This window comes from Carica papaya, chromosome 8, assembly GCF_054855325.1.
Source record: "Carica papaya isolate Zhongbai chromosome 8, ASM5485532v1, whole genome shotgun sequence".
Taxonomy (NCBI): domain Eukaryota; kingdom Viridiplantae; phylum Streptophyta; class Magnoliopsida; order Brassicales; family Caricaceae; genus Carica; species Carica papaya.
Window position 1 is genome coordinate 31,349,188 of NC_142316.1, and position 25,409 is coordinate 31,374,596.

A 25,409-nucleotide genomic window follows, 5' to 3' on the forward strand; every position below is an offset into this window, starting at 1 on the left:
AACAATTAATCCCTTTTAGAGAAAGCAGTGCATCAGTAATCATATCACAGTGATTAAACCCCACGTAAACAATCAAGGATCGCCAATAAAACGGGATAACAAAATCAAAGGTAACATATAATTTGCTATAAACAATAAGGGGAATATTTTGAAGAAAAATATGAATCGACATATTAAACTTATAAGTTACAACAATTGGACATCAAAGATCAGCTTAGTCTCTATCCTGTATTAAGTTGTTGATCATTTTAACCAGAGGAAGTGTTCCTTTTGCCATGATCTCTATTCTAGAAGTATTAGAGGCATGAGAGAACAAAGAAAGTCCGAAAAATATAAGCTCAGGAAGAAACAGTCGAGAGGATAAGAACCCATGCCAATAATGAGGTTTCAAATCGAAAAATGCATTAAAAAACCTTCTTGTGGCTTGTAAATCGAGCTTTAGTAGAATATCCATACCGAAACAGAAGAATTCCCTTTGTCTTCTTCTCTCAATTGGCCATAAATCTTTCCAAACTTCTGCTGACAACTCATCTCCCAAAAGACTGCCATCAGAATCAAGGAACCGAACAATGGAATCTGCAACCACTGGAGCAGCTGCAAGAGTTCGTGCCACCATATAGCCAGTTGAAGGGTGTACCATCCCGGCTGTACCACCAATTCCTATAACTCTTTGAGGAAGAACTGGGAGTGGACCACCCATTGGAATAACACAATGCTCATCCTCTTCGATGCTTATAACTTTGACGCCTAAATGCGTCAACCTAGCAACCATTCTTTCCTGGATATCTTCCATACGTAGTCCTGGCCGGGCTACAAGGGATGTTTCTTCAAGAAATATCCTGTTTGACGAAAAAGGCATGGCATACAAGAATGTGGGGATCCTACTGTTTCTCTCTTTTAGCTCCATGTTGCTGTTAAGATGCGAGTCTCTCCAGTCCATAAAGACCATCTTATTGACATCAAAAGGATGTTTTTCCACTTCAGCCAATATTCCATAGGCAACTTGGTATCCTGGATTATAGGGCCTATCGTACTGAACAAGGCATCTAGAAAAGCCAGTTGCATCGAGAACTACAGTGGCCTGAATCGTAACACCATCATTGCAGATCAACAAAGACTTCGATTCCTCGTGAATGGCTTTAATAACTTTAGCTTGGTGAAACTTCACCCCATTTGCTATACATTTCTGCAACATCTTTGACTTCAGCTGCTTCCTGTTAACCCTTCCATAAGGTCTATCCAAATCTTTCTTGCTTTTATCGTCTATGTACACAACAGCACCGGACCAGGTGGTGTCAAGGCAGTCTAGCAAGTCCATGGCCTCAAATTCATCCACCCAAACCCCATAGTTATTAGGCCAAATCAATTTGGGAGACGGGTCAATCGAGCAAACCGAAAGCCCAGCCTGTGAAACTTGCTGGGCAACAGCAAGTCCTGCAGGGCCGCCTCCCACAACAGCCAGGTCCACTACAAGTCCCTTTGATGGGTCATACATGGGAAGCTCAAAGTCAAGAGTTTCCTTCTTTGTTTCTGGAACAAGCTCCAGAAGAGCACTGTTACTGGCTTTAAGACAACCATCCCTACCTCTTTTCCAAGGATACTTCTTGGGACCAAACCTAAGCTCCGGGTTTTGAAGTCTTGAGGAGCTTGAACTCGATTTCTCAGAAAAGCCGTGAAGCTGCGGCAAGAATTCGAGCTTGTTATGTGTTTTGAGCAGCGTATCCATGGAATACCCAATATGAATTTAACCCCTAAAACTCAAATTGGGGTTACCAAAAAATTCCTGTGAACACAAACTCGGCTTTGTAGAGTCTGTCTAGTTCTCAGCTGAAATTAAATTGCAGGCAAAATCAAACTCAGGTTTTCCTAATAAAATCTCGACAAATGCAATTCATAAAGTGGGTCTCTACAATCACCTATATAGAAATATTTACAGCAAAAAAGGCAGTGAATTGAAGAGATACTGAACTGGGTATTCACTAACTCCAAGATTACAAAAAAAATAAATATATTTTGATTACATGGAACTCGGAAAGAATTAGAACCAAGAGGAGATTGCTACAAGATAACTTACCAGGTAGATAGGAAAAGTGAAGGAGAAGATAAAGAGAAGCTATGAGATTTTGTTGGAGCCTTCGAAGTGAGGTGACGATAGTTGGGTGGCCACTTCTTGACGACAAGCAGGAGTGGCGTTGGGGGACCCTCTGAGTCTGAGAAAATATATTGATAAAAATAAATAAATAAATAAATTTGATATTGGAAGGAATTCCCACCATCGAAAAATAAATACCCATACCCACCTTTCATTTAGTTAAATAATTTCTAATATTTTTATACAATTAAAAATATATATAATAAATAAAAAATTTAATTAGAAATTCTAAAAATGAAAATGTAAAATGTCAAAACACAGCAGAAGAATGCAATGCGGTCAGAATCAGAGCAATTATTGTATGATAGTGATTTTATTATATTTTGATTTCAAATTTTTTAATATTTTTAACAATATATAATTAATTGTTTTTCTTAACATACTAATTTATAAACTTGTTTGATAATTAAAAATATCAAATAAAACACTCTTTTCTAGCAATATATATTTTTTAGTTTTTGGATTAACAAATCTGATTACAATCTTTATATAATAAGTTATAATCTTATAACAAATTAATAAAAATATATCAAATAGTATTATTTAATAATAATTAATTAAATTTTTGTTCCAATTTATTCTTAAACCCAAAAAAAAAGTAATTAATTATCATTTTACTGAAATTTCAACTTAAAACTAATATTTTGCCATCAATTAATTGTCATTTTATAAGTCGTTAAATAAAAACTATGTAAATTTATAATATAAAAAATAAACCAACTCGTGTGGTCTCATATTAAATGCAAATCTACTTTAAATATTTAAAGACAAATTATATAATCAAATTTAAGGGTTATCAATTTTATTTTTTTATTTTTTTTAAAAAGGCATCAAATCAATGCCTGAAACAGATAAATTAATTTCCATCAAACATTTTTTTAGTTTTATCCGCAGTTTATTTTTTATTTTTTTTTAAATTAAAATATCTGAGAAAATATTATACATATTTTTCAAAAAAAATATTATATATATTTTACATATATTTAAATATTATATTTTACATACATATTAAGCATATATAACTTATTTTATGTACATATATATTAATTATAGATCATATGTAATATATAACGATTATATTTTATATATGTATGTAAAAATTACATATTACCATTTATTTTGATTTCACTATATTAAAATATAACTTGGTTGATGTTCAATCCTAATACCCACTTAATTTACTTATTCAGTTCAATCTAATTATGGATCGATGATTGCATTACTTTTGATCGTGTTACAATATTATATAATCATATATTTACGACATATTTCAATCATGTAATCACATGAATAAATCATATTTATAACTTAAGTTACTTTCCATTAACACGATGAAATATTCTAGTTAATGACATTAATTTCACGTATACTCGTTAATTTTTATATACTATTGATTATTTAGTTGAGTTGCAAGAAATTAAATCAAAATAAATATGAAAATTATAAACAAACTCGTACTGAATTAAAGGTAATAAACACAGAAGCGTAGCTGAATTTATAATGAAAGAGATTTTGTGTCCTATAATAGATTTTTAAAATCAACACGTGATTGTAAAAAAATAATTTTTACTTTTTACGAGATAATGAGAAATAAACAAAATGTGTTTATAGTTTTGAGATCATAAACGCCGTTTATATTGTATATTTTTATCATTTTTTATTTTGTTTATCATAAAATAAAAAATTATAAATATGATATATGTACATATTATAAGTTCATACTTAAACATAATGTATTAAAAACTACAATTAGTTAAAAATTATTTTTAAACATATCAAATAAATTAATAACTTATTACACGTACTAAAACTATATGTTAAACTCACTTGTTAATAAAAAATTCAACATAAATACATTTAAGTTTCATTATATTTATTACTTGAACTGCCTTAATCACTTTTAACAATTAATTTATAGTACGTTATTTTGTTTGTTTGGTTAATTAAATGATATTTTATTTTTATTACTTAACTAATTTAAACGATACGATAAGATAAAAACAAATTATTACAATGTGCTAACTTGAGAAAAAATATTGTAAAATTTATAATTATATTTGAAGATACATAAATTTCTATTAATTCATAAATACTATGAAATCATGAATTTTCTTATTTATTTTAAGATTACGTTGTAAACTATAATTGGTTAGAGAGTAATCCATTTAAGTTGAAAAATCAAATGCAAATTAAGATGAGGATTAACATGTGATATTTGTAGGCACACCCATATGTCGTGGCTTAACCTTATCTTCTCGGAGACACCGCACGTGGATTCTGGTTTGATTAGGCCCTTAATTTACATCTAATCCTTGATTAATGGCTTCCAATAACTTTATTATTCGCGTGTTAAACTAAAACCATGACCGGCAGTTGACTCTTGACTTTCTTCAAACTTAAACCACTTATATCCTGACACGTAAGAACCAACAGCCCCAATCTCCAAAACCAAGTGCATCCTCCCCGTCCCGGCGCCCTAAATACGCCACCTTAGCGTCCCCAAGAAAGTGCGAGAAAGCGAGAGGGAAAACCAAAACAAATAGCATAAATTTCAAAAAACAGCAAGTTACAAAGCTGAGAAATGGGAAGCTCATCCTCCGATGATTTCCCGGTGATGGTGTTGGCATCCGATTTGGGTATTGATGCTCGTCCTTTCTTGTTGAGCAGCCATGAGGGAGGAGACGAGACCGAAGAGCCGGAGAACTGGCACGACTGTTCTCAGTACCTCTATCCCGATGAGGATTTCTCTGATCTCGATTTCCTCCAGTTCTTCTGTCTCCAAGGCTCCGATAAAGCCGGAAGCCGAATTTTCCGAATCGTCGGAAAGTATTTTCCTGGTAACAGCCTCTTCTCATTTTCTGTTTCGTTTCCCGATTTAACTTGGTTTAGGTTAGTTATTGAGTTTTTTGTTTGTTCCGGGTGACTGTATCCGAGACTTTGAAACGGATTAATATTTTTTTTGTTTTGTTAGCTCCATATGGGTAAGAAGTTGAAATTATACTATTTGTTGTCTGCATGATTGAATTTAGGGTTCTTAATTTACTGATTTGAATAAACTGCTGTATTTTATCTTCTATATCGTCCTCGACAAGGGCACCCTGGTTTTCATATATCCTATTGCATTGCACCTGAGACATCTTATTGTTCTCTCTCATTTTGTTGCAAGTCTGCTCTTCCCTCGAACTGTTCTTTGGGACGGTGTTTGGGGGTCGAGAAATTCCTGGGAGACTCAACGTAAATCCGTTGATTAAAGCACATGTGATTTATGTTCTGACTTAGTCACACACCTTCTTGGTACTTTCTTATATATATATATAATATGATATATATTTTCTTCTTAAATAAAAAGTTCTTAGTCACTACGAAGTTACTGAAGTGAGTTTCTTTTTTGAACTTCTTACATTTCAATAAAACAGCTCCAGTTGTGAGCGGGGAGCGGCTCAAGAAGTATATACTCCATAAAATATGCAGTGAGTTCCCAGAAGGGCCATTTTCCATTGTTTACGTGCATAGTACGGTGCAAAAGGAGGACAACTGCCCTGGCTTAACTATCTTGAGGTGGATTTATGAGGGACTTCCCTCAGACATCAAGAACAGGCTTCAGATTGTCTACTTCATACACCCTGGACTTCGCTCAAGACTTTTCTTTGCTACTCTTGGCCGATTTTTCTTAAGTGGAGGGTGAGTAGCTTCCTATGATCTTCCTTCCAGGAGCGTAAACCGAAAGTTGGTTCATGGCACTCTTCTAAACAGAAACTATGTTTAGTTTTTAATGCAGCAAAACAGTTTCAAAATTGTTCATGAATCATAAAATGCTGAGTACATGATTATTTATTTTCTCTTTCCCAGCAAGGAATTCCTGAAAAAAGAATTTCTGATGTCCTTACTTAATGTTCCTCCTTTTGTCAGGTTATACTGGAAAATCAAGTATGTAAGCCGCTTGGAGTACCTCTGGGACAACATAAAAAAGGGAGAGGTTGATATTCCTGAATTTGTGAAAGATCATGATGCTATTCTTGAGCATAGGCCGCTAACAGATTATGGCATTGAACCAGACCCTCTCCACCTAACAGAAATGCCTTCTACAGGCTTCTCGTTAGGGAGGTATGAGGAGAGATGGGCCTCAAGGGAATTCATGTCTTAGTTTAGTTTTGCTACCAACTTGCTCACCTCAAGAAATGGGTATGATGGCTTGGGCAAGTTGGCAGTTACTATATAGATAGCATTGTACATTTGACTGATCTTATTGTTTGTTGTCTGCACTTGGTACTTTATTAGATTTCTATTAGTGTGCTGAATCTTTAACTGTACTTTGAAGATGTGTATGATAACAAGGTTTACACTCATTGAGTGTTGTACTTTCTCCTTTTCAACTTTTGTTTGCAATGTGCCTGTCAGTCATCCATTTTTAAGTCTCATGTTTCAAGTATATTCCATGATACTTACTGTATGCACCATTTTGTTCCTCAAATATCTGTATCCATACTATTAACTGAATAGTTTGACACTATTGGCATGTTGATCGAAGTAGCCCATACTTCCATAGGATTGCTTCTGCGGTTGATAAGAAGATTGTTACCATAGACTTGGGTTTGCTCTGTTGGTTTGTTAGAATTTGTATAGAACATGAATACTCTTGTGGCAAGATTTTCTATACAGCAAATGCAGGAGAGAGCACCATTTCGTTGTTACAGGGACAGTGTGTACAGTGTTACCTTATTATCACATATGAATCACCCTTCCTGGCGACAGGGTGATTAGTCAACGAGAGGTAACTTTTTTTTTTCCCTATTTTTACATCACAGTTGATTTTACTTCACCTGTTAAATTAATTGATACTTACAACCCTTAGAAGGAACTTTCAATATTTCTGTCCTCATTTTGCTCTTGTATTGAGTGTCACATTTACTCCATGGCTAGTTTCTTGGCGCTCAGGTTCTCGCTTTGGCATTTGATAAGTTTTTATTTATAAACTTTGTAAATATGTATGCACATAGCACTAAGCTACACGCACATAAAAGCAAAGTTAAGAGAGTATCTCATTGATCTTGAGGAGACAAGCATTTAAGTCAATTATTTTGAGATTTAATTCCTTGCACAATCTTATATGATGTACTGTCATAAATTCAGCATTCATTCTAGCCAAAATAAAAAAGAAGGTAATAAAAGCTAAGCATTCTAAACATAAGTTCCTCTTTTCATCTCATATCCCAAAATTTTTTCACATTAGAATAGACAATAGAGTGTGAATGCTCGAGTCTTTATTGGAGACTATTGTGAGAAAGAGAGGGGAAATGGGTTGCACAGCTTCGAAGAACGAGGACGGAGCAGAGATGAGTTCTATTGTGGTCGGTATTCAAGGTCAGTCCTCATAAAAGCATGGCTTCTAAATTTTTTTATTTCATCCTTCTTAGTGAATCTAACTGTTCTATGTAAATGGAAATGAAATTTTGTTTCAGATTGTCGTTCATCAAGGCCGTTACGCCCTGCAAAAAGCAGAAAAACCTGCAAGAAAAAAATTGGGATGAAAATGGAGATGCAAATTTGTTTCCGGAACAAGAAGAAGAAAAAGGACAAGTTGAACCAAATTCAACCAAGAAAAGGCGGATTGGAAGAGAGGATGGCTTTGTTGTTAGAAACTAAGGTCTTGTTTGATACACTGAAATGATATAGGACAAAGGAAGAGAGATTTGCCTATCCATTTTTTGGTTGGCATGAAAATTTGGTAGGATAATGCCATTTAATAAAATTCCTTAAAACGCTTGTATTTATTTATTTGCTAATCTGTTTCTTGTTCCTCTTTGCTTCTTCAACCCTTTTCCATTACCCATTTGGTAAATCATTGAAACAGAGGAGTAGTTAATCTTGATCAATACAAAAACAATGAAGGAAACAGACACTAAATGCAGTAAATTGAGAGAGAAGGTTTTTCTTCCAACAGTTTTGTATATTTTTCATTACCCTAATCTGATGTCTTAAGTAGAAACACATTGCCTGGATGAATTTGTAGTTAAAACAAAAATCTTCACCTGTATATCTAGTTTACATTTGATATTTTTTAATAAATTTTTATTATTTTTTTTGTAAATTTCTAGTTTTAGTATAGATTATGCATTTTAAGGAATTGAAATTAATTGAATTATGGTTCACTAAAGTTTTAAAACTGTGGGATTTTTTTTTAAAGAAAAAATATTAGATTAAAAGATAAATCATTATAATTATTTTCATTAAGAGAAAGTGATGGCTAAAATATTTTTTCTTTCGGAATTTATAATAAGATGATTATAGTTTATATTATAAGTGAAATTTGAACTTTCAAGTAAAATTGGAGCTTAACTATTACTCCACTTTTCCAAAATTTTCAGTCTAGATACACTGTAAAATGTTATTTGGAAAAAAGTACGTGTAAAATTTCGAAGAGACTGATTATGGGCAATTTGCCACCATGATCGAGAGCGTTAATGGTCAACAATCAAAGATGGGGAATCGGATTATGAACAGTTAATACTTGATATGACACCGGAGCCTCTGCAACAACTGATCCAACCCCAAATCCAAAACCCTCCTCTCCACTCTCGTTGGCATCTCCATAACTCCAAAAAATGCTAAGATCACTTTCGCTGAAACGCTCTCTCCACTCCCTGCGCCGCCGCCAAACGACCGCCGTTGAACCTCCTTTTCCCCCAATTCGTAAACTCTGCAGCACCACCTCCACCCCCGTTCCTCCTCCTCCTCCCTCCTCCACCGACGCCGAGCTCCGCAAGTACGTAGGCTACGGTGCCCTCTTCCTCTTCTGTGGCGCCGCCACCTACTACTCTTTCCCCTTTCCGGAAAACGCCAAGCACAAGAAGGCTCAAATCTTCCGTTACGCTCCTTTGCCCGACGACCTCCATACTGTCTCCAACTGGAGCGGAACTCACGAGGTCCAGACCCGCAACTTTCACCAACCAGAGACGCTCGCGGACCTCGAGGCTTTGGTCCGTGACGCCAGCGGCAAACGGGCTAAGATCCGACCCGTTGGGTCAGGGTTATCTCCCAATGGGATTGGACTAGCCCGAGGCGGGATGGTCAACCTTGCTCTCATGGATAAGGTGTTGGAGGTCGATACGGAAAGGAAAAGAGTCAGGGTGCAGGCAGGAATCAGGGTGCAGGGGTTGGTGGACGCCATTAAAGACTATGACCTTACTCTCCAGAACTTCGCCTCCATTAGAGAGCAGCAGATTGGTGGCATTGTTCAGGTATTTTCGTGTCTTGGCTTACTTGATTCTTTACTTGCTTTGGGCCAATTGGGTCAGACTCAGGAGTAAACAGTACCAATTCAACTTAGTGAAAGATATGTCATTCTTGGTTTTGGCGTTATACTTTTCAACTTCGCTTCATTTGCGTAGTGGGTTGTGTTCAGGTTGGTGCACATGGTACTGGTGCAAGATTGCCGCCTATTGACGAGCAGGTGATAAGCATGAAATTGGTCACCCCTGCCAAGGGAACAATAGAGATTTCAAAGGACAAAGATCCAGAGCTCTTTTATCTAGCTCGTTGCGGCCTTGGGGGCCTTGGAGTCGTTGCTGAAGTCACCATCCAGTGTGTTGAGAGAGAGCAGCTTGTGGAGCACACATATGTCTCAACCATGAAAGATATCAAGAAAAATCACAAGTAACTACTTCTTGTTTCTGTTTTTTTTTCATTGGTTTTATAACTTTGCATCCCCATAAGCTTGTCTTGGACCTAGAGTAGACTACCGACTCTTTTGACTTGTTGAATTGCATCAAAGATGATTGTGGAGCATTTTTAACCATGATTTAACTTGTTGGTCTAAAAGGGTTTTGATAACTTGCTAAAATTATCCTTGTGCAGAGTAGCATAAATTATCTGCTTGTAACTGTGCACTTTGCACATTTGTTCTTTAGTTTGGATGCTTAATCACTGAATTTAGGGAGATGGGACAGTGGAAGATCTTTTCTCATATTTTACTGATCATTATGCAAGCTCTCTTCAAATACTGAATTAAGGGGTATTTTCTTTTCCTACATAAGAAGATTTATTTGTTTATTGAAGTTCATGTCTGCTGTTCTGCAGAAAATTGCTGTCTGAGAATAGGCATGTGAAGTACCTTTACATTCCTTATACTGACACTGTGGTGGTTGTGACTTGCAACCCTGTCTCAAAATGGAAAGGTCCACCCAAGTTCAAAGCCAAATATAGCAAGGATGAAGCACTGCAGCAAGTTCGTGACCTCTACAGAGAAGCGCTTAAGAAGTACAGGTAAAAGGTGTTGAATTAGATTTCTATTTTAGCATGTTACCAACTGGGCGAAAAGAATGATAACTGGTGATGCAATCCTTTATGCCTATAATAGTCTGGATGGCCGGACATGTCTAGTTTTGTTTTATTTTTTCACGGCTTTCTTGCATGCTTTTATTTATAACGACCTCTTTGTTTAATTCGTTTGGGGAACTACTTGAAGGAATAGAGTCATAAATAGTATCAATTGACTTTTCTGGCACATTGAGGAAGCAAACTCGTACTATTGATCGTACTTCTCTTTTCATGACTAGTTCACCCGGTGCTTTCTTTTTCTCTTTTCAAGTTGCATTATATTCTTTCCTGCATAAATTCAGAAAATATTGTTAGAATCAAATGGAGAACAAAGTTATGAAGGAGGATAAGATATCCGCTTATAAAAATAATTAATAAACACGGTGTTGAAAAAACCTTTAATGAAAAATGGTCGATGCTTTTTTTTGGCAAATTAGCGGAGGAAACGTTATGGAAGAAACAATGATATTTACTCTAAACCAAAAGCCAAAACTACCAATATATTGCAAACTACTGCAGTAACTGAAATCAGTTTTCGAAAATTTAGGCATTCATCTACAACAATAAAGCCCTAACATGGCAAAGAGAGTCCCTCTCCATAACGTTTTTCTGCTCCTTCTTCTTTCCAAACCATGCAGATTCAAACAAAGTAGAGATCAAGGTTAGGGGGAAAAATGTTGCCTTTTGATGTGCTTTGACAGGGCTTTTGGCTAGTATTGAAATTTGATTTAAAAAATTTTTGGTTACTTTCAAACTAGGTGTGAAATTCCGCTAAAATTCATTTAGGTTGAAAATGAACCAAAAAATCCAGCATATTTTTCGCCATTGAACTTGTCAAGTTGGTATATATCATTAAAGAATTTATAATGATGACACAAAACAAATGAAGTGATAATCAAGTTTTTGGTGTCTTGTTTGCTCTTAGAAAATCTACAAAATCTGTCCTATATATGTGTTTTCTTGTATATCAATATGTTTCCTTTTACTGTTTTCTTGTCATTTTCATTTCTGTTAAAGTTTGCAGGACCCAAAGTCTCATGTAGTTTCTTGGTTGAAAATGTGCGAAAAATTTTATATGGCTATATGTGGGTCATGGTTCCTTTGTGAATGAATTTTTTCTTTGTAGAAAAGTTGGAACATCGTAAGCATTATTTTTCTTTACACACAAATCCACAATTTCCAGACGATTTACCAATTAATTAATAATAAGTAACAAAACTATTATTTGGCTGAATTCAGGGTTATCAGGATTTAGGAGCCAAACCTATCGCCATTTACACTAGTTTGGTCAACATCTCAGATTTTATTAATTGATCGTTTTTGAAGTGTGGTTCTTCTACTGTTTGTCCTGAAAAGTGAAAAAAAGGGAAGATAGAATGAGTTTTTCTTTTTTGCTATTTATCTACCCCAAGGAATTAAGTGCTTTCTTTAGTTTCATGCAGGGCTGAAGAAATTACAGCTAAACCTTCTGAAAACAATGAGCCAAACATAAATGAATTTTCATTTACGGAGCTAAGAGATAAACTACTTGCCCTTGACCCTCTCAACAAGGATCATGTAATAAAAATTAATCAAGCCGAAGCTGAGTTTTGGAGGAAGTCAGAGGGATACAGAGTGGGATGGAGTGATGAAATCTTGGGCTTTGATTGTGGTGGGCAGCAGTGGGTATCTGAAACTTGTTTTCCTGCTGGAACACTTGTCAAGCCAAACATGAAAGACCTTGAGTTTATAGAAGAGCTGAAGCAACTTATAGAGAAAGAAGATATACCTGCACCTGCTCCAATTGAGCAGCGGTGGACAGCTCGAAGCCAGAGCCGCATGAGTCCAGCTTCAAGCTTAGCAGAGGATGACATATTCTCATGGGTAATGTGTTCAATTTCCTTATCCATCTTTGTCTTCATCACTCCCTTTTTCTGACCTTCAGCATACATAACAAAAAAGAGATAGGTAGTCAGTTAATTCTTATGGCCTTCCCCTCCCTAGCCTCAGTCAGCCAGCTCATTCGCTCTCCCAAAAGAATAACCAGGGAAGCCAGGGAAGAGAACTTACAGAAGAAAAATGAGGGCATCCTTATGCGGATATCTAAATTAAAGTTGTCATTTAAGGCATTTATCAGAACCTAGAACCTGTACAGGCTTTTACCGTGGTAGTGATGGATTTCAAACTATGCTTTACGTAATCAGATACACGAAACACAAGATTACTAGATTACCATTATTGTTGGGTGACCTGTGGACAAGATGCTGATTATTGTTTACAATGTTAATAATCATATGATCTTTTGATATCTTCAGGTTGGCATAATCATGTATCTTCCTACTCTGGACCCTCGACAGAGGAAGGAAATAACGGAAGAATTCTTTCATTACAAACATCTGACTCAAGCGGAGCTTTGGGATCGTTATTCTGCTTATGAGCATTGGGCTAAAATTGAGGTACTTGATTTAGTTTTGCATAATATCCTGTAGCATTGTCTAGTTTAAATCAGAACACATGATCACATCCAATATCTTTTTGTTTATCAAGATTCTTACAATTAGCCAGATGGCTGCTTCAAATTTATTGAAATTTCATATTTTCATCTAATTTATCATAAGGCTCCCTTTGGTATATGAAATCTTTTTTAGTTTTCAGTTTCTAAACTTACATATTTTTATCTATAAAATTTTTTTTATTCTTTTTGAACCATATCTTCCCTTCAACTATTATCTCACTATGATTTCCATTTTTACTCCACAATCCCATGCCACCATGCATATTTGCGTGAATAAATAAACAAGTGAGTAGGTATGCACGAAAGTAGAAACTGAAATTAAAAATGTTTTTATATAACAAATGGAGCCTTAAATTTCCAATACTGGAAAATTAGACATCAAAACATTTGATTTATGCTGACAAAATATGCCTTCTTAGCATTCTCGATTCAGTTCTTGAATCAACTTCTTAGTTCTTTATGTCAATATAATTTTTTCAAGTTTACATGAAAATATTTTGAACTGAGTAGCTTTGTTCCTATATAAACATTGTATAATCTCATCAGGTTCCAAAGGATAAAGAAGAACTTGCTGCTCTTCAAGCAAGACTAAGAAAACGTTTTCCAGTGGATGCATACAATGAAGCGAGAAGAGAGTTGGATCCAAACGGAATACTTTCTAACAATATGCTGGAAAAGCTGTTCCCGCTATCAGATTCTGTTTAAGATGTTTCATTGGTTAGTTCTTTATTTGTCTTGGTTATTTTGAATTTAATTACATATACCCTGTTATACTTTTATCAAATCTGTGTCGATACACTAACTTGAAATAAATTCATTGCTTATACATGGTTTATTTCTTTTTTTCATATATATATTATAAAGTTTTGATACATGACAAATCTTCAAATTGATAATCTTCAAAATTGCGTGTGCACGTGTTTATGAATGTCAAATGATCTTGAAGGAACAGAAGCTGCTCAGCATTTGATGTCTTGCCTGGTAATTTACTACAAAAGTAGGTGATGACTTTCTTATTTTTATTCTGGTTGTGCCATAAAATATAAGCCTTTCTCATCTACCTATTCTCCCGAATAAAGTCCAAAAACAAGAGAGAAGAGCAAAAATCTTAATGAAATATAAGCATGATTCTGCAGTTCAAACTCATCTCCATGGTTGTCGGTATCGTATGTACTCATCTTTCTTCCTCCCCATGTCTGTGTTTGTATTTTCTTTCTCCTTATAATGGGCTTGAGAAAGGCTGGTGTAACAATCCTTTCATAGACATCTGAGTTATAGATTCAACATTCTGGGGAGATGAATCTAAAGTTGGAAAAGAGTTATCCCATCAAATAATATTTGAATACACACACACACAGAGACACGTATGTGCAGACTTTTACCACCCTACCCTAAATTATTGGTCTTTCTTAAACTATTAATTATATAAATATACAGCTAGTGGGAGACTCGAGTAGTAGTAAATCTCCTCCATCCACCATTTGACTGTTCAAGGATGATCCTTTTGTTAATTACTCTTGATATTTTTATTGTAACATCAAAAACTTGAAAAGGAAAGGAGCTGTTTTTTTAAAAATAGCAGCTTTAGTAATTATGGTATTTTTTTTTAAATATTCATAAAATATATTTGAAATATAAAATAAAATTAGAAGCTATAATAATTTTGGCAGTAATTCATTTTTTATTTTAATTTTAAAATAAAACTATAAATGGGAGGGAAAAGAGACATGATCCGATGATTTTGGGTTCGCAATACATTTTAATTAATCCATCCGACTCTTTGTCGGAACCCGACCCGACAAAAAGCCACCTCAATCAAGTCCACAAACCCCTCTTAATTACACCCAATCTGATGGCTGCCCCCATTCATGATATGTATATATATATATATATATATATAATTTTAAAATATTCACTTTCGGTAATTAGGGTGTCATTAAGTCAGTTTTCATTTCTTGAAATCATGCAAAATTTTCAATTTGATTAAAAAAAATAAATAAAAAAATTCTAGAAACGGTCCCGAAATAAACATTAATTAATTTAATAATTGTTTGGAGTTGCAGGCCTGTCTGTCTTTTATTTTTGTTCCACAAAAGAATATATTTAATTAAATTATTGATTATAATATTAATTATGATGATGACTATCCCAGCAGTGTATGTTTCGTTTGTCCATTATGCTAAAAATGATTGCTCAAGTGTATATTTATTTATTAATTGCAGAATTATATATAAATATATATGTGTGTGTGTGTACTTGCTCCATTATTAATATTAATTGTTTATTAGATCTCCTTTTTATTGAAGCATTTATGGAAAATTTCAGAAGCATTTTGAATAAGATTCAGAAATATATTATATACTATTATTATTCTGTTCTTGAAAAAGTTCATTTTAAAGAAACCAGTAATAATCATATTCCTCACCCAACAAGGCAACAGATGTACTGGACCTACTACATTTACTTCGATTTCTTTACAGTAATTCTTATATATACACACATACATATATCTCTGTAGCATTCTATAATTGCTTACGAATACCTATTAACATTATTATATATGGTCCATTATTTTTTTTTTCTCCCAAAACAAGTTTAAAAATAGATAACTCAACATATTCTCTTAGTTATCCCTATTTACATATATATATATATATATATATTTCATGTGGAATAATTTGCTTGTATTCAAAAAATCAAACCCAATTTACACTGGTCATAATATTATTCTTTTTTTATTAAGTAAATAATTACTTTTATTTTAAGCCCTTGTTTAGTATTAAAATTAATTTGGTTGATTATATAATCACTTGAAGATTTTTTAACCTCCACTTTACTAATTAAGTTAATTGGCTCCACTTCTAATAGCTTTTCTTTTCTTTTCTTTTTTTTTTTTTTTTTTTAATTTCATGCATGTCTTAATTTGGCATTATATATATATATATGTATATATATACACAGCAAAAAGGAATGGAAATTAATTAAAGAAAGATTTTGACAAGAAACCTCACTTTACAGATATCATGTCATATTGTGCAGGGAACAAGTTTTTTTTTTTATTCCTATTTTAATGTTTAATTTAGGGTTTAGATTCTCTGTATGTTCCTTCCTTATCCTTTGTTTTTTGAGAAAGAAAAAACTAAAGCGAAATAGATAAGATAGAAAAAATGGTGTGCGTATAAGGGGCCAACTTTTATTGGGATTAACTTCTTGTCGGCTATATATATATATATATATATACACACACACATACGCATATTTTATAAGGGGAATAATGGAATTTGACAGACTTGAAAAATAAAAGAAAAAAGAGAAATATACATGTACGCATATATATAAATGTATATGTATACACGTAATTATGTGCTTCAATTCAATTACTACTTGCTGTTGTGAATTATTTAGGCATGTCCTGTATTGATGTTGGGGTCGACTGCATCTTAATAATAGAATGCAAGAACAAGAACTGCAAAAGGCTGGATCTGTAGAAGATTGGCCAACAATGGAGATACAGTGTGCTTGAGAGTTCTCTCTTTTGAGACTTGAGGGAGGAAATGAATAACAGAGTATTTATAAAATCTTTTTTTTTTAAATTAATAAATTAGAGTAAATTAGAGGAATATGATTAATATTTAAGAATTAAGATTTTACCAATCAATACTTATTTTAATGATTGATATAAAGAAATTGCAAATTTGAATCAGTTTATATTTATTTATGTTATTTTCTGTTACGTTATAATTGATATTCATGAATCATTTATTAATAAATATATAGATTTCCATTCAAAAAAAAAAATCTCAATAAAATCCATACTTTATTTTATTGTGTAATTAAATAAATATTAGTTTCACATCTCATTTTATTTTATTCTTTAATCAATTCAATTCTTAAATAAAGTTGTATTAAATTTTTACTATACATTTCTCTACTTTAAAATATCTACATTATTTTTTTTTTTTAAAAAAATCTTAAACATATAATAATCTGTATCTTTTTTGAAATTTTTTAAAAATAATAAGATAGATACTTTTAAATAAAGTATAAAGTAAAACAGAGTAAAGTAAAACTTCAACAATACATTACTTGAGATTCATGATTGAACTCAATCTCTTAGTTAAAATTTTTGCCAAAATCTTGTACATAATACCATTATGGAGATGGTTTAATGTCAATAAAGATTGATTAAGTTGTTATGTTAGAAACTTGCCCGGATCAGGAAGCTCCCTCATATATTGCACTACCTCTTCTTTCATGGATCCCCAATACTTTCCAACGAAGTTGAAGTTAAAGTCACATGAGTTTGGGATCTTGTTTCCATCAATGTCACAAATTCTTCTCCATACCTCTTTTCTGTTAAAGGAGCCTTTAAAGTTTTCTTGATCGTTTCAAAACTCATTCCATTTAAGTCAAAAGGATAAACTTTTCATTGAAATGGTCTTTGAATAGAGCTCAAACATTCACCTTGATCCTACTACTTGGATTCTTGAATGCATCTCCTTCCCTCATAATGAATGCCAAGATCACTTGCTCTTCTTTCTAACACGGATTAGTAAAAATTTCTAATATTATTGTCTTTTTTTTTTTGTAACTATGTCATTTTTGACCGTTGCCTCAACATGTTATTCTCAACTCTCAACGTATTTCATAATTCGATTTATCATCATACTGTTTAGATTAAAAATACTTAATACAATTATAATTAGAATCTCATAAACATAAAAAAAAAAAATATCTCAGAGCGACAATAAACAGTAAAAATCTCTGTTATTTTGTATCTTATCTTATTTATACACCAATCATAATGAATACTTAGGTCTTTTAACAATTATTCTTACTTTGTATAAAAGTGAGAATAATTTGCTATGAGTCAATAGGCAATGTTCTCTATTTTGAGTTTTTCCTCAAATGCTCAAGATTCATAACATTTTTAAAATTGCCTTAAACAATATGATGAGACCCTGAAAGCTAAACTTTGGGTATGGATGATTTTGATGATTATCTGGTTAACATAAAACTATTCTTGTATAAAATCTCTACAAGGTGTACGCTTTCTTCATATAAAAGCTAAAGTATGTAACCCTAATAAGCCAAACCAATTCGTGAAGTGTTAGGAAGCATTAATGGCGTCAGGGAAATCATATGAACGGAGTATATGAGGTTTTCTGGGGTTGTAGTGCAGTACTCACCATAATATTTCAATACATAGTATATCATTTTTAACATGTATATATACATATATATATATATATATATATTACCACATTGAATGATTTCATAGAGAATGAATCAGTAACAAGTTGATGCATGTACACACACGCATATAGAATATAAAACCAAGACTTGTAGCTTAGTGTCAGAGAATAATATGTTTGCTTCGGCATTACTTCGTTAGAAATAGAATATATATAAATGGAATTTTGGTTCACAAAACAAATAATAACTTTTTTTGCATAAAAAATAACAAGAAGCCTGCAAGCAAGACATGCATGCAGCAGACGAATCAGAGCTTCTTAACTTGCCATGTGAGCTCACACAGAACATATACACACATACATAAACGCATGCATATATACCCACAAACGCATAAATGTATCTATGAGCTGTATGTATGTACTACAGAGCCACATTTATAACGAGCTATCTATATCACATACTCTAGAATGCCTTTGCATGCATGCCCGTGGTTTATATGTATGAAACAATATTGGCTTTGGCTATCAAAGAAACTGAATATATATATATATATAGATATATATATATCATGCATGCATGGTTTATGGTAACAACAAATTTCTGGATATCAATGTACATGATCTATCTGTCTATATACGCATATAAAGAAGATCATCTACTAGATTATGTATGTGACTAATTACTGAAAACAAAGGGAAGATCAAGAAATCACACAATTACACAGGAATTAGTTCAAACATTGATGATTAGTTATTATACTGTTTTTAAATTAAGGGAAAAAACGTAGAGTCCATAATCCTCACCGGGGAATTATAGATTCTAATTATGAAAATAAAGACCACAATATTATATTGTGAATAATATGAAGTGAGAGTTTCTATCATCACCACCATGTCATATACCCACTATATATGTAATTTTCCTACTGGAAAGGGAGCAACATAATTAATATATGGAATTCTAAACTCCAGTAATTCCTAGCAATTATCATATCATGCATGAATTAATAATATACATTGACAACTACTTCCAAACACACATACACATACCATCACTAATCTTATAGGCAATAAATTAAAGAGAATTCGGGAACAAAAATTGTCTTCTTTTGAGTGATTATTATCAACTTTGTACATAAACATTGCTAATTAAAGGATATCGAAGAGTACGAAATGCTATATTTATTTAATATCGAGCTAGTTATAATTAACTAAACGTAATACTGCATAAATATAATTCAAGAATAAGAATGATACAATAATTTCAAACAATAAAAAATGCAAATGAGGTTACTCTACCTAGTGGTCGGTCCATCTCTTAACTAATTTGAGCATCCCCTACTATAATAATCCTCTTTTCTTACTAATGGTTTAATTTCATTGATTCTAAAATTATATCAAATTAATATTAGCTAAGATTTTTCTATCAATTATATATATTCTTAATTTTATTGGACTAGAGGTAGAACCCTATTGATTTTCAAGCGAGTTAATCTTTAATTTGTTGCCCATATAAATGTGTTTTTGTGTATATAAAAATATACATACATATATATATGTATATATATTGGGACTAGATGCAATGCTCTCATTTCCCCTTTTATATATAATTCAATCAATGGTTGGCTTTTAAATTAATCAGTTCTAACAAGCTAATTTAATTATTATGAATACTTTTTTATATATAAAAAAAGCTCATGATAATATAATTAATTGAAAATATGATTTATTAGTTAGGAGACAGAAAGAACAATATGACTAACTAGGCATGTGTTTTGGCTGAAACATAGAGGGTATAGGCAAGGATCTTCAGACCTACACCAACATGAACAAATATATATATATATATATATATGTGTGTGTGTGTGCATATTTAAGAGAAAATTAGGGTTTGTAATAAAAAGTAATTAAAAAAAAAAAAAATCTCCACCAATTATTTTTTTAAAGAAAAACTTATAGACTTTTGGAAGCATGATAAGAGCACAAAAATGGTAAGGAGGGGGCAAAATGGAGGATTACCAAGGTGGAGAATCTAGATTTGGCTATTTACAAATATATATATATATATATATATAGGTAAATAATTATATATAAGGGTGTGTAGTAGACACACTCATACAAGCAAAGACAAAATTCAATCAATTTGTCCAATACCCACATGGTTTTCCTCCAAAACAATTAGTACAAAAGAAATACAAAAATTAGAAATGAGACAGCTCATTACCCTTATTAGAAAATATATGCAGCACCCATGTCCAAACAAAATGATCTAATATGTAAGAAGCCAATATGTATATATATATATATATACCCCACCACACCCATTACAGAAAAAAACCCATTTAGTTTCTAATTGCCAATTATTTTTATATTATTATAATATTTCTACATATATGTGTGTGTGTGTGTGTGGAATGTATATTTCTAACAATTATTAAAGATAAATATTGAGATAATTACAAATTTAACATGTTAATGAATTATGTGTGTATAATTATTATATGCGACTAATTAAGATGATTTTACTTATTTGTAAAATAAAAAATGATGAGGGAAGGTGGGTGGGGAGACAAGAAAAATAAAAGGAGACAATAAATAGGGGCATTATATATCAGATCAAATATAAATACAAAAGAGTTGACAGGCCGAGAGAAGTTTGAAAAGATTGACCTGTGTCTCATCTTCTTCCCCGAAACTCTAAACAGCAAAATCTCAGATTCTCCTTGTCTCATCCCATGACATTTAAACAGAAAATCCATCCCTTCACCCATGAAACTTCCACTTTCATTTCATGATCACCGAGGGAAAATCCTACAAAACAGATATTAACCCACAAAAAACCAGAACAGAAAATGGCAAAAGTAGTGAAAGCTAGCAAAGCACGTCTGACAAGACAAAAAAAAAACAATATAAATCCAATAATAATCCATCTCCATGATCAGTTCAATTCCCATGAAACTACTACTATCTTTTCCCTGCTAACTCCTTCCTTGCTTTGTCTTTCTTTCACCATTCATCCACATATATATATATATATATATAATAGAGAGAGAGATAGATAGAGAGAGAGAGAGAGAGAGAGAGAGAGAGAGAAAATATATATATATAACCATATATAATAAAGAGAAAGAGAGAAAGAGAAATATAACTATATCAGGTAGAGATGGAGTAGCTAGAAGTCATGAGAGTGGTGATACATTGTTGGATCATGTCGGTTCATGGCTTCCCTTTGGCTACTATGACTGCTGCTATGATCATGATCACCATCTCCTGAACTCATCTGCCCGGCACCAAGATTCAGATAAACCAATCTTGAATCCAAATTCAGGTTCCCGCTACTACTGCTGTTATGTTCTTCGCTCATGGGTGGATAAATAGCAGTTGAGGTTGGTGCATTGACACTTCCAGCTTCTTCCCGGGAAATGACCAAAGCCGCAGACTGAACCAGCTCCAGACAAAGTCTGAGCTTGTTTGGCTCAATGTGGGTTAACCCAGGGACCGCACCTTTGAACAAGAAATCCGAGGTTAGGGTTCTTAGAATGTCTAATGGAGTGACTCCATCTACAGTTCTTACATTCGGGTCGGCATGGTGGTCCAACAAGACAGCAACCATGTCCGGCGACACCATCTCCGCCGCAATGTGAAGCGGTGTCTTCCCTGCGGGCCCTGCCGGGAAGTTAACATCGGCTGCACCGAGCTCTAGCAAGGCTTTCACCACCTCTCGACTGCAATTCTCGACAGCGTAGTGTAAAGCCAATGCCTCGTCGAGATTAAGCCCTTCTCCCATCACCATGAGCTTTACAAGTTCTACATCTGAGGAGTCGAGGGCCCGTCTCATCCGCCTAATTTTTTGGTCCTCGAGATCAGCCGCGGCGGAGAGATCGTGGTGGTGGTGGTGATGGTGATGATGGTGGTGGTGCGGCATAAGTGAACGCCGAGCCAGCGATGACTTGAGCCGGAGCTCTTCTATTTTTGCCACCACATCAATAGGGAGGTGTTTGGCCAAGACTTCCGGGGGTAAACCTGATTTAGCGACAAGATGAGAACAAGTAGTCCAGAGTTGGTGCATGTCTTGCTTTCTTGAAGCTATTAAAACTTTCATTACGTCCTCGATTGATGCCTTCTCCACCATGCTAGCCAATTGCTTCTGCAACATTAACCAAGATTAAAACTTTTTCAAGGAACCAAAAATGGTGACTGGAAAAATGGCAACTTTTTTTTGGCTTTTAGCGAGCGCATTACTTAAAAATGATTTGATGTTTGTGAAAATTTGAGATTAGATGGTGAGGATTTCTGTAAGTAGAGTAGTAGGTTTTGTGTCGTTTTTTTTTCTAAATACAAAGTTTTGAAACCCAAATGAGGAAAGTGAATGTTTGGGGAATTAAAGAAATTTTTTGCTGTGTTTTACTGTGGAAGACAAGACTAGATGTGAAGCTGATCATCAAGATCTAAATAAAGAAATTATTGAGTGAGCAAAATTCAGATGAGAGGAACCCAATTCAAGGAAATCACAAAATGGCAAGTACATGAAATCAAGATAAGCGTATATATATACACATACATATATAAATGTGTTATATGTATGGATAAAAACCCTCGAGAGGATATATCATATTAGACTTTTGATCAAAAAGAAAACAGTGGATTTTGTAAACGCCGAGTACTGTAGAGATAAAAAGACGTCGAGGAAGAGGAGGAGAAGAAGAAGCACATTGACAGTACAGTAAAAATTGTTACCGAAAATTGAAGCAAAATTAATAATAGAATCAAACGCTTTTGCAGAAACTAAAAAAGGAAGATTTTCTGTTGCAGAAAAGAGAAGAAAAAAAAATAAAGTACTTAAAAAAATCAGTGTTAGATCAAATCCAAACTGCAGTCTTAATTTAATGAAGAAGTTTTTTTTAAGACAAAATTTTTCAGACAGGATTCAGATTGTTAAACAGCAGACACACCTACTTCATCATTATTATATCATACCATAATAAATTCTCCCCAAAAAAGATAAATGACAATTTTTTTTTTTTCGGAGTAGAAATGATAATCAATGTTCATTTAACAAAAAATTAGAAAAAACGAACGTTTCTGATTTTTAAAAAAGAAACAAACCCAGTAATTTTCCCAGTAGCCAAAAAGAAATCCAAGTTCAAAATCAAGATTCAGAGAGAGAGAGTTGATGAAGAAGGTAAAGAGACCTGAGTGAGCAATGCAAGCTGTTCAACCCCAAAGTATCGAGCGGCTGCGAGTGTGTCAAGAGCAAGATCAACGGCTGAGGTGCAATGCGTGTGCCAACACCCTCTCTCCCCACAATTAGGCCTTGGCTCGTGCTTTTGCGGCACAATAGAGACTTGTCCGCTATACAAAAACTGGAGCAGCAACAAGAACACCTCATACCCCACTGAGTTCACCGGTATCACCCCCGCCCCTCTCGCCGCCCCGGGACTCATCCGAGAGCCAGTCGGGTCCAAACCCGGTGGTGGGTCGGGTCCACAGAAGAATTTCCTGAAGAAGAGACTCCTAGCCGCTAAGATGCACCTGTGCGCGTGGACTAACCGACCCTCTACGCTGAAAGTCACATCAGAGAAAGCTTGACCATTTATCAGCAAGTTTAGATAGTCAAGTGACAGAGATCTTAAAGACTCTTCAAGGCTGCTCATCTTTTTTTCCCTCCCCGATCTTCTTTACCTCACTAGGGTTCCCTTCTTCCTGAATATGGTTTTATATCTCTCTACTACAGCAAAAATTAAGAAGAGAAAAACAAGAGAAATAAAGAGTGGTTAAGAGCTCATTCGGGTCTTGATATGTGCTGGTTTTTGATCCAATTGATGATGTTGATTAATTTCTTCGCTCAAACTATGATGATGATGATGATCGAAGATGGTTATGATGATGATTCTTGTTCTGGTTATAGAGAAAGAGTGAGAGAGAGAAGGAGAGAGAGATTCTCTTTCTCTTGAGAGAGTGGTGGTGTTGTGCGTTGATGGATTTTTTTTTTTTTTTTTTTTTTTTTTTGGTTTTTTTTTTTGAGAAAAATCAGAGAGAGGAAACTATATGGGTGGCTGTTCTGGGCGGCTGTGGTATTTAAAATAGGAGATTGTCAAATATTATAAATATTTAATATATAATTCTGAAAATAATATAATTAATTGTTCTATGACTTTTGCAAGTTTATTGCAATTAGAAAGGCATGCAGCAAATAAAATAAAATAAAAATAAACTATCCACATGATTAGCTCTGTTTTAGTTTTAGTTTTAATTACTAATGATTTTAATTAATTAATAGGTAATCTTGTTGGTATTAAGTTAAAATTAAGATAATTTATAAGTAGTGTGTGTGTGTTTGTGTGTATATATATATATATATATATAGTTAGTAGAAGTAGAAAGTAGTCGAAATGTAAAAAAAAAAAAATCAGAAATTAATTACTTTTTATTTTTATGAATTGATGGGTGTTGACTGCTGAATTATACGATGTGACCTTGACCCTTTATTATGCCTTTTATGGGATGAGCCTCCTTTTTTTCCCCCTCCCTCGCCCCTTATAATAATAATAATAATTAATCAATATGTTTTAAGTTAATTATAGAAAAAATAATAATTATTATGTACGCCACATACGGGTACAGTAGTAATTAGTTTAAGTTCAGTAATTATGGATTTAGTTCGTACAATTTCTAATTTGCCGATAAATGTGTACCAGGGAAAAATACAATCAAATTTAGATTCGAAGTTGATAAAATTACCAATAAAAAGTGGTCCTAATATTATAATTTATTTATATTATACAAATAATACTTTGAACGTAATTTATTTTTCCAAATATTAATAATTGTCTGCATATTGATTCAATTTCTAGCTTTCAATTGATTTGGACCCGATTCAAACTAATCATTTCAGGTTTCGTTGGAATTTATTATAATTTTTTACATGAGAAAATAAATTTCATTTTCAAGGCAACACAATCCATCCATCTACGTTTAGATTTATATATAAAAAGTAGCGCATAGACGAGAAGTAAAAATTAATGGTGTGTCTGAAAAATTATAACATGTTATGGGATCAGGTACTGTAAAATGGTGCCTACATCTTATAATTAATTAGACTCAGCCAAAGAAAATAATTGTAACTCAACACTGTATTCTTCAATAATTGATCGCTTTTATTCGCAACTCTTTTTTTTTTAACGATAATTTATTTTTAGTATCCGACGGTCCAAAAACAATTAAATTTCAGAAAAAACACATATAGAAAAAA

General features: G+C 33.4%; 4 protein-coding genes across 6 annotated transcripts; 2 read left to right on the plus strand and 2 right to left on the minus strand.

The window, feature by feature from the left end:
* Positions 1–146: 146 nt before the first annotated feature.
* LYC (lycopene cyclase) lies at positions 147–2,234 on the minus strand. Its single transcript, XM_022052756.2, has 2 exons — positions 2,075–2,234; positions 147–1,827 (listed from the first exon to the last, which is right to left on the minus strand). The coding sequence occupies exon 2, from the start codon at positions 1,724–1,726 to the stop codon at positions 215–217; it is 1,512 nt and encodes a 503-aa protein (XP_021908448.2). The 5' UTR covers positions 1,727–1,827; positions 2,075–2,234; the 3' UTR covers positions 147–214.
* A 2,340-nt stretch (positions 2,235–4,574) lies between these two features.
* On the plus strand, positions 4,575–6,498 carry LOC110822813 (SEC14 cytosolic factor family protein / phosphoglyceride transfer family protein). Its single transcript, XM_022053028.2, has 3 exons — positions 4,575–4,989; positions 5,569–5,833; positions 6,062–6,498. Exons 1-3 carry the CDS (start codon positions 4,734–4,736, stop codon positions 6,294–6,296), a joined length of 756 nt encoding a protein of 251 aa, XP_021908720.1. The 5' UTR covers positions 4,575–4,733; the 3' UTR covers positions 6,297–6,498.
* A 2,013-nt stretch (positions 6,499–8,511) lies between these two features.
* GLDH (L-galactono-1,4-lactone dehydrogenase) lies at positions 8,512–14,179 on the plus strand. 2 transcript variants are annotated; one of them, XM_022052988.2, is made up of 7 exons: positions 8,512–9,390; positions 9,555–9,805; positions 10,229–10,414; positions 11,911–12,331; positions 12,763–12,903; positions 13,509–13,679; positions 13,909–14,179. In XM_022052988.2, the coding sequence occupies exons 1-6, from the start codon at positions 8,755–8,757 to the stop codon at positions 13,665–13,667; spliced, it is 1,794 nt and encodes a 597-aa protein (XP_021908680.1). In that variant the 5' UTR covers positions 8,512–8,754; the 3' UTR covers positions 13,668–13,679; positions 13,909–14,179. The 2 variants fall into 2 exon arrangements, with proteins under 2 accessions (XP_021908680.1, XP_021908679.1); XM_022052987.2 differs by lacking the exon at positions 13,909–14,179 and having other exon boundaries at positions 13,509–13,797.
* Positions 14,180–20,736: 6,557 nt separating this feature from the next.
* On the minus strand, positions 20,737–24,203 carry LOC110822594 (BTB/POZ domain and ankyrin repeat-containing protein NBCL-like). Of its 2 annotated transcripts, XM_022052727.2 has the most exons (3): positions 23,350–24,203; positions 21,307–22,304; positions 20,737–20,968 (listed from the first exon to the last, which is right to left on the minus strand). In XM_022052727.2, the coding sequence occupies exons 1-2, from the start codon at positions 23,809–23,811 to the stop codon at positions 21,330–21,332; spliced, it is 1,437 nt and encodes a 478-aa protein (XP_021908419.1). In that variant the 5' UTR covers positions 23,812–24,203; the 3' UTR covers positions 20,737–20,968; positions 21,307–21,329. The 2 variants fall into 2 exon arrangements, with proteins under 2 accessions (XP_021908419.1, XP_021908418.1); XM_022052726.2 differs by having other exon boundaries at positions 20,737–22,304.
* Between the last annotated feature and the right edge of the window lie 1,206 nt (positions 24,204–25,409).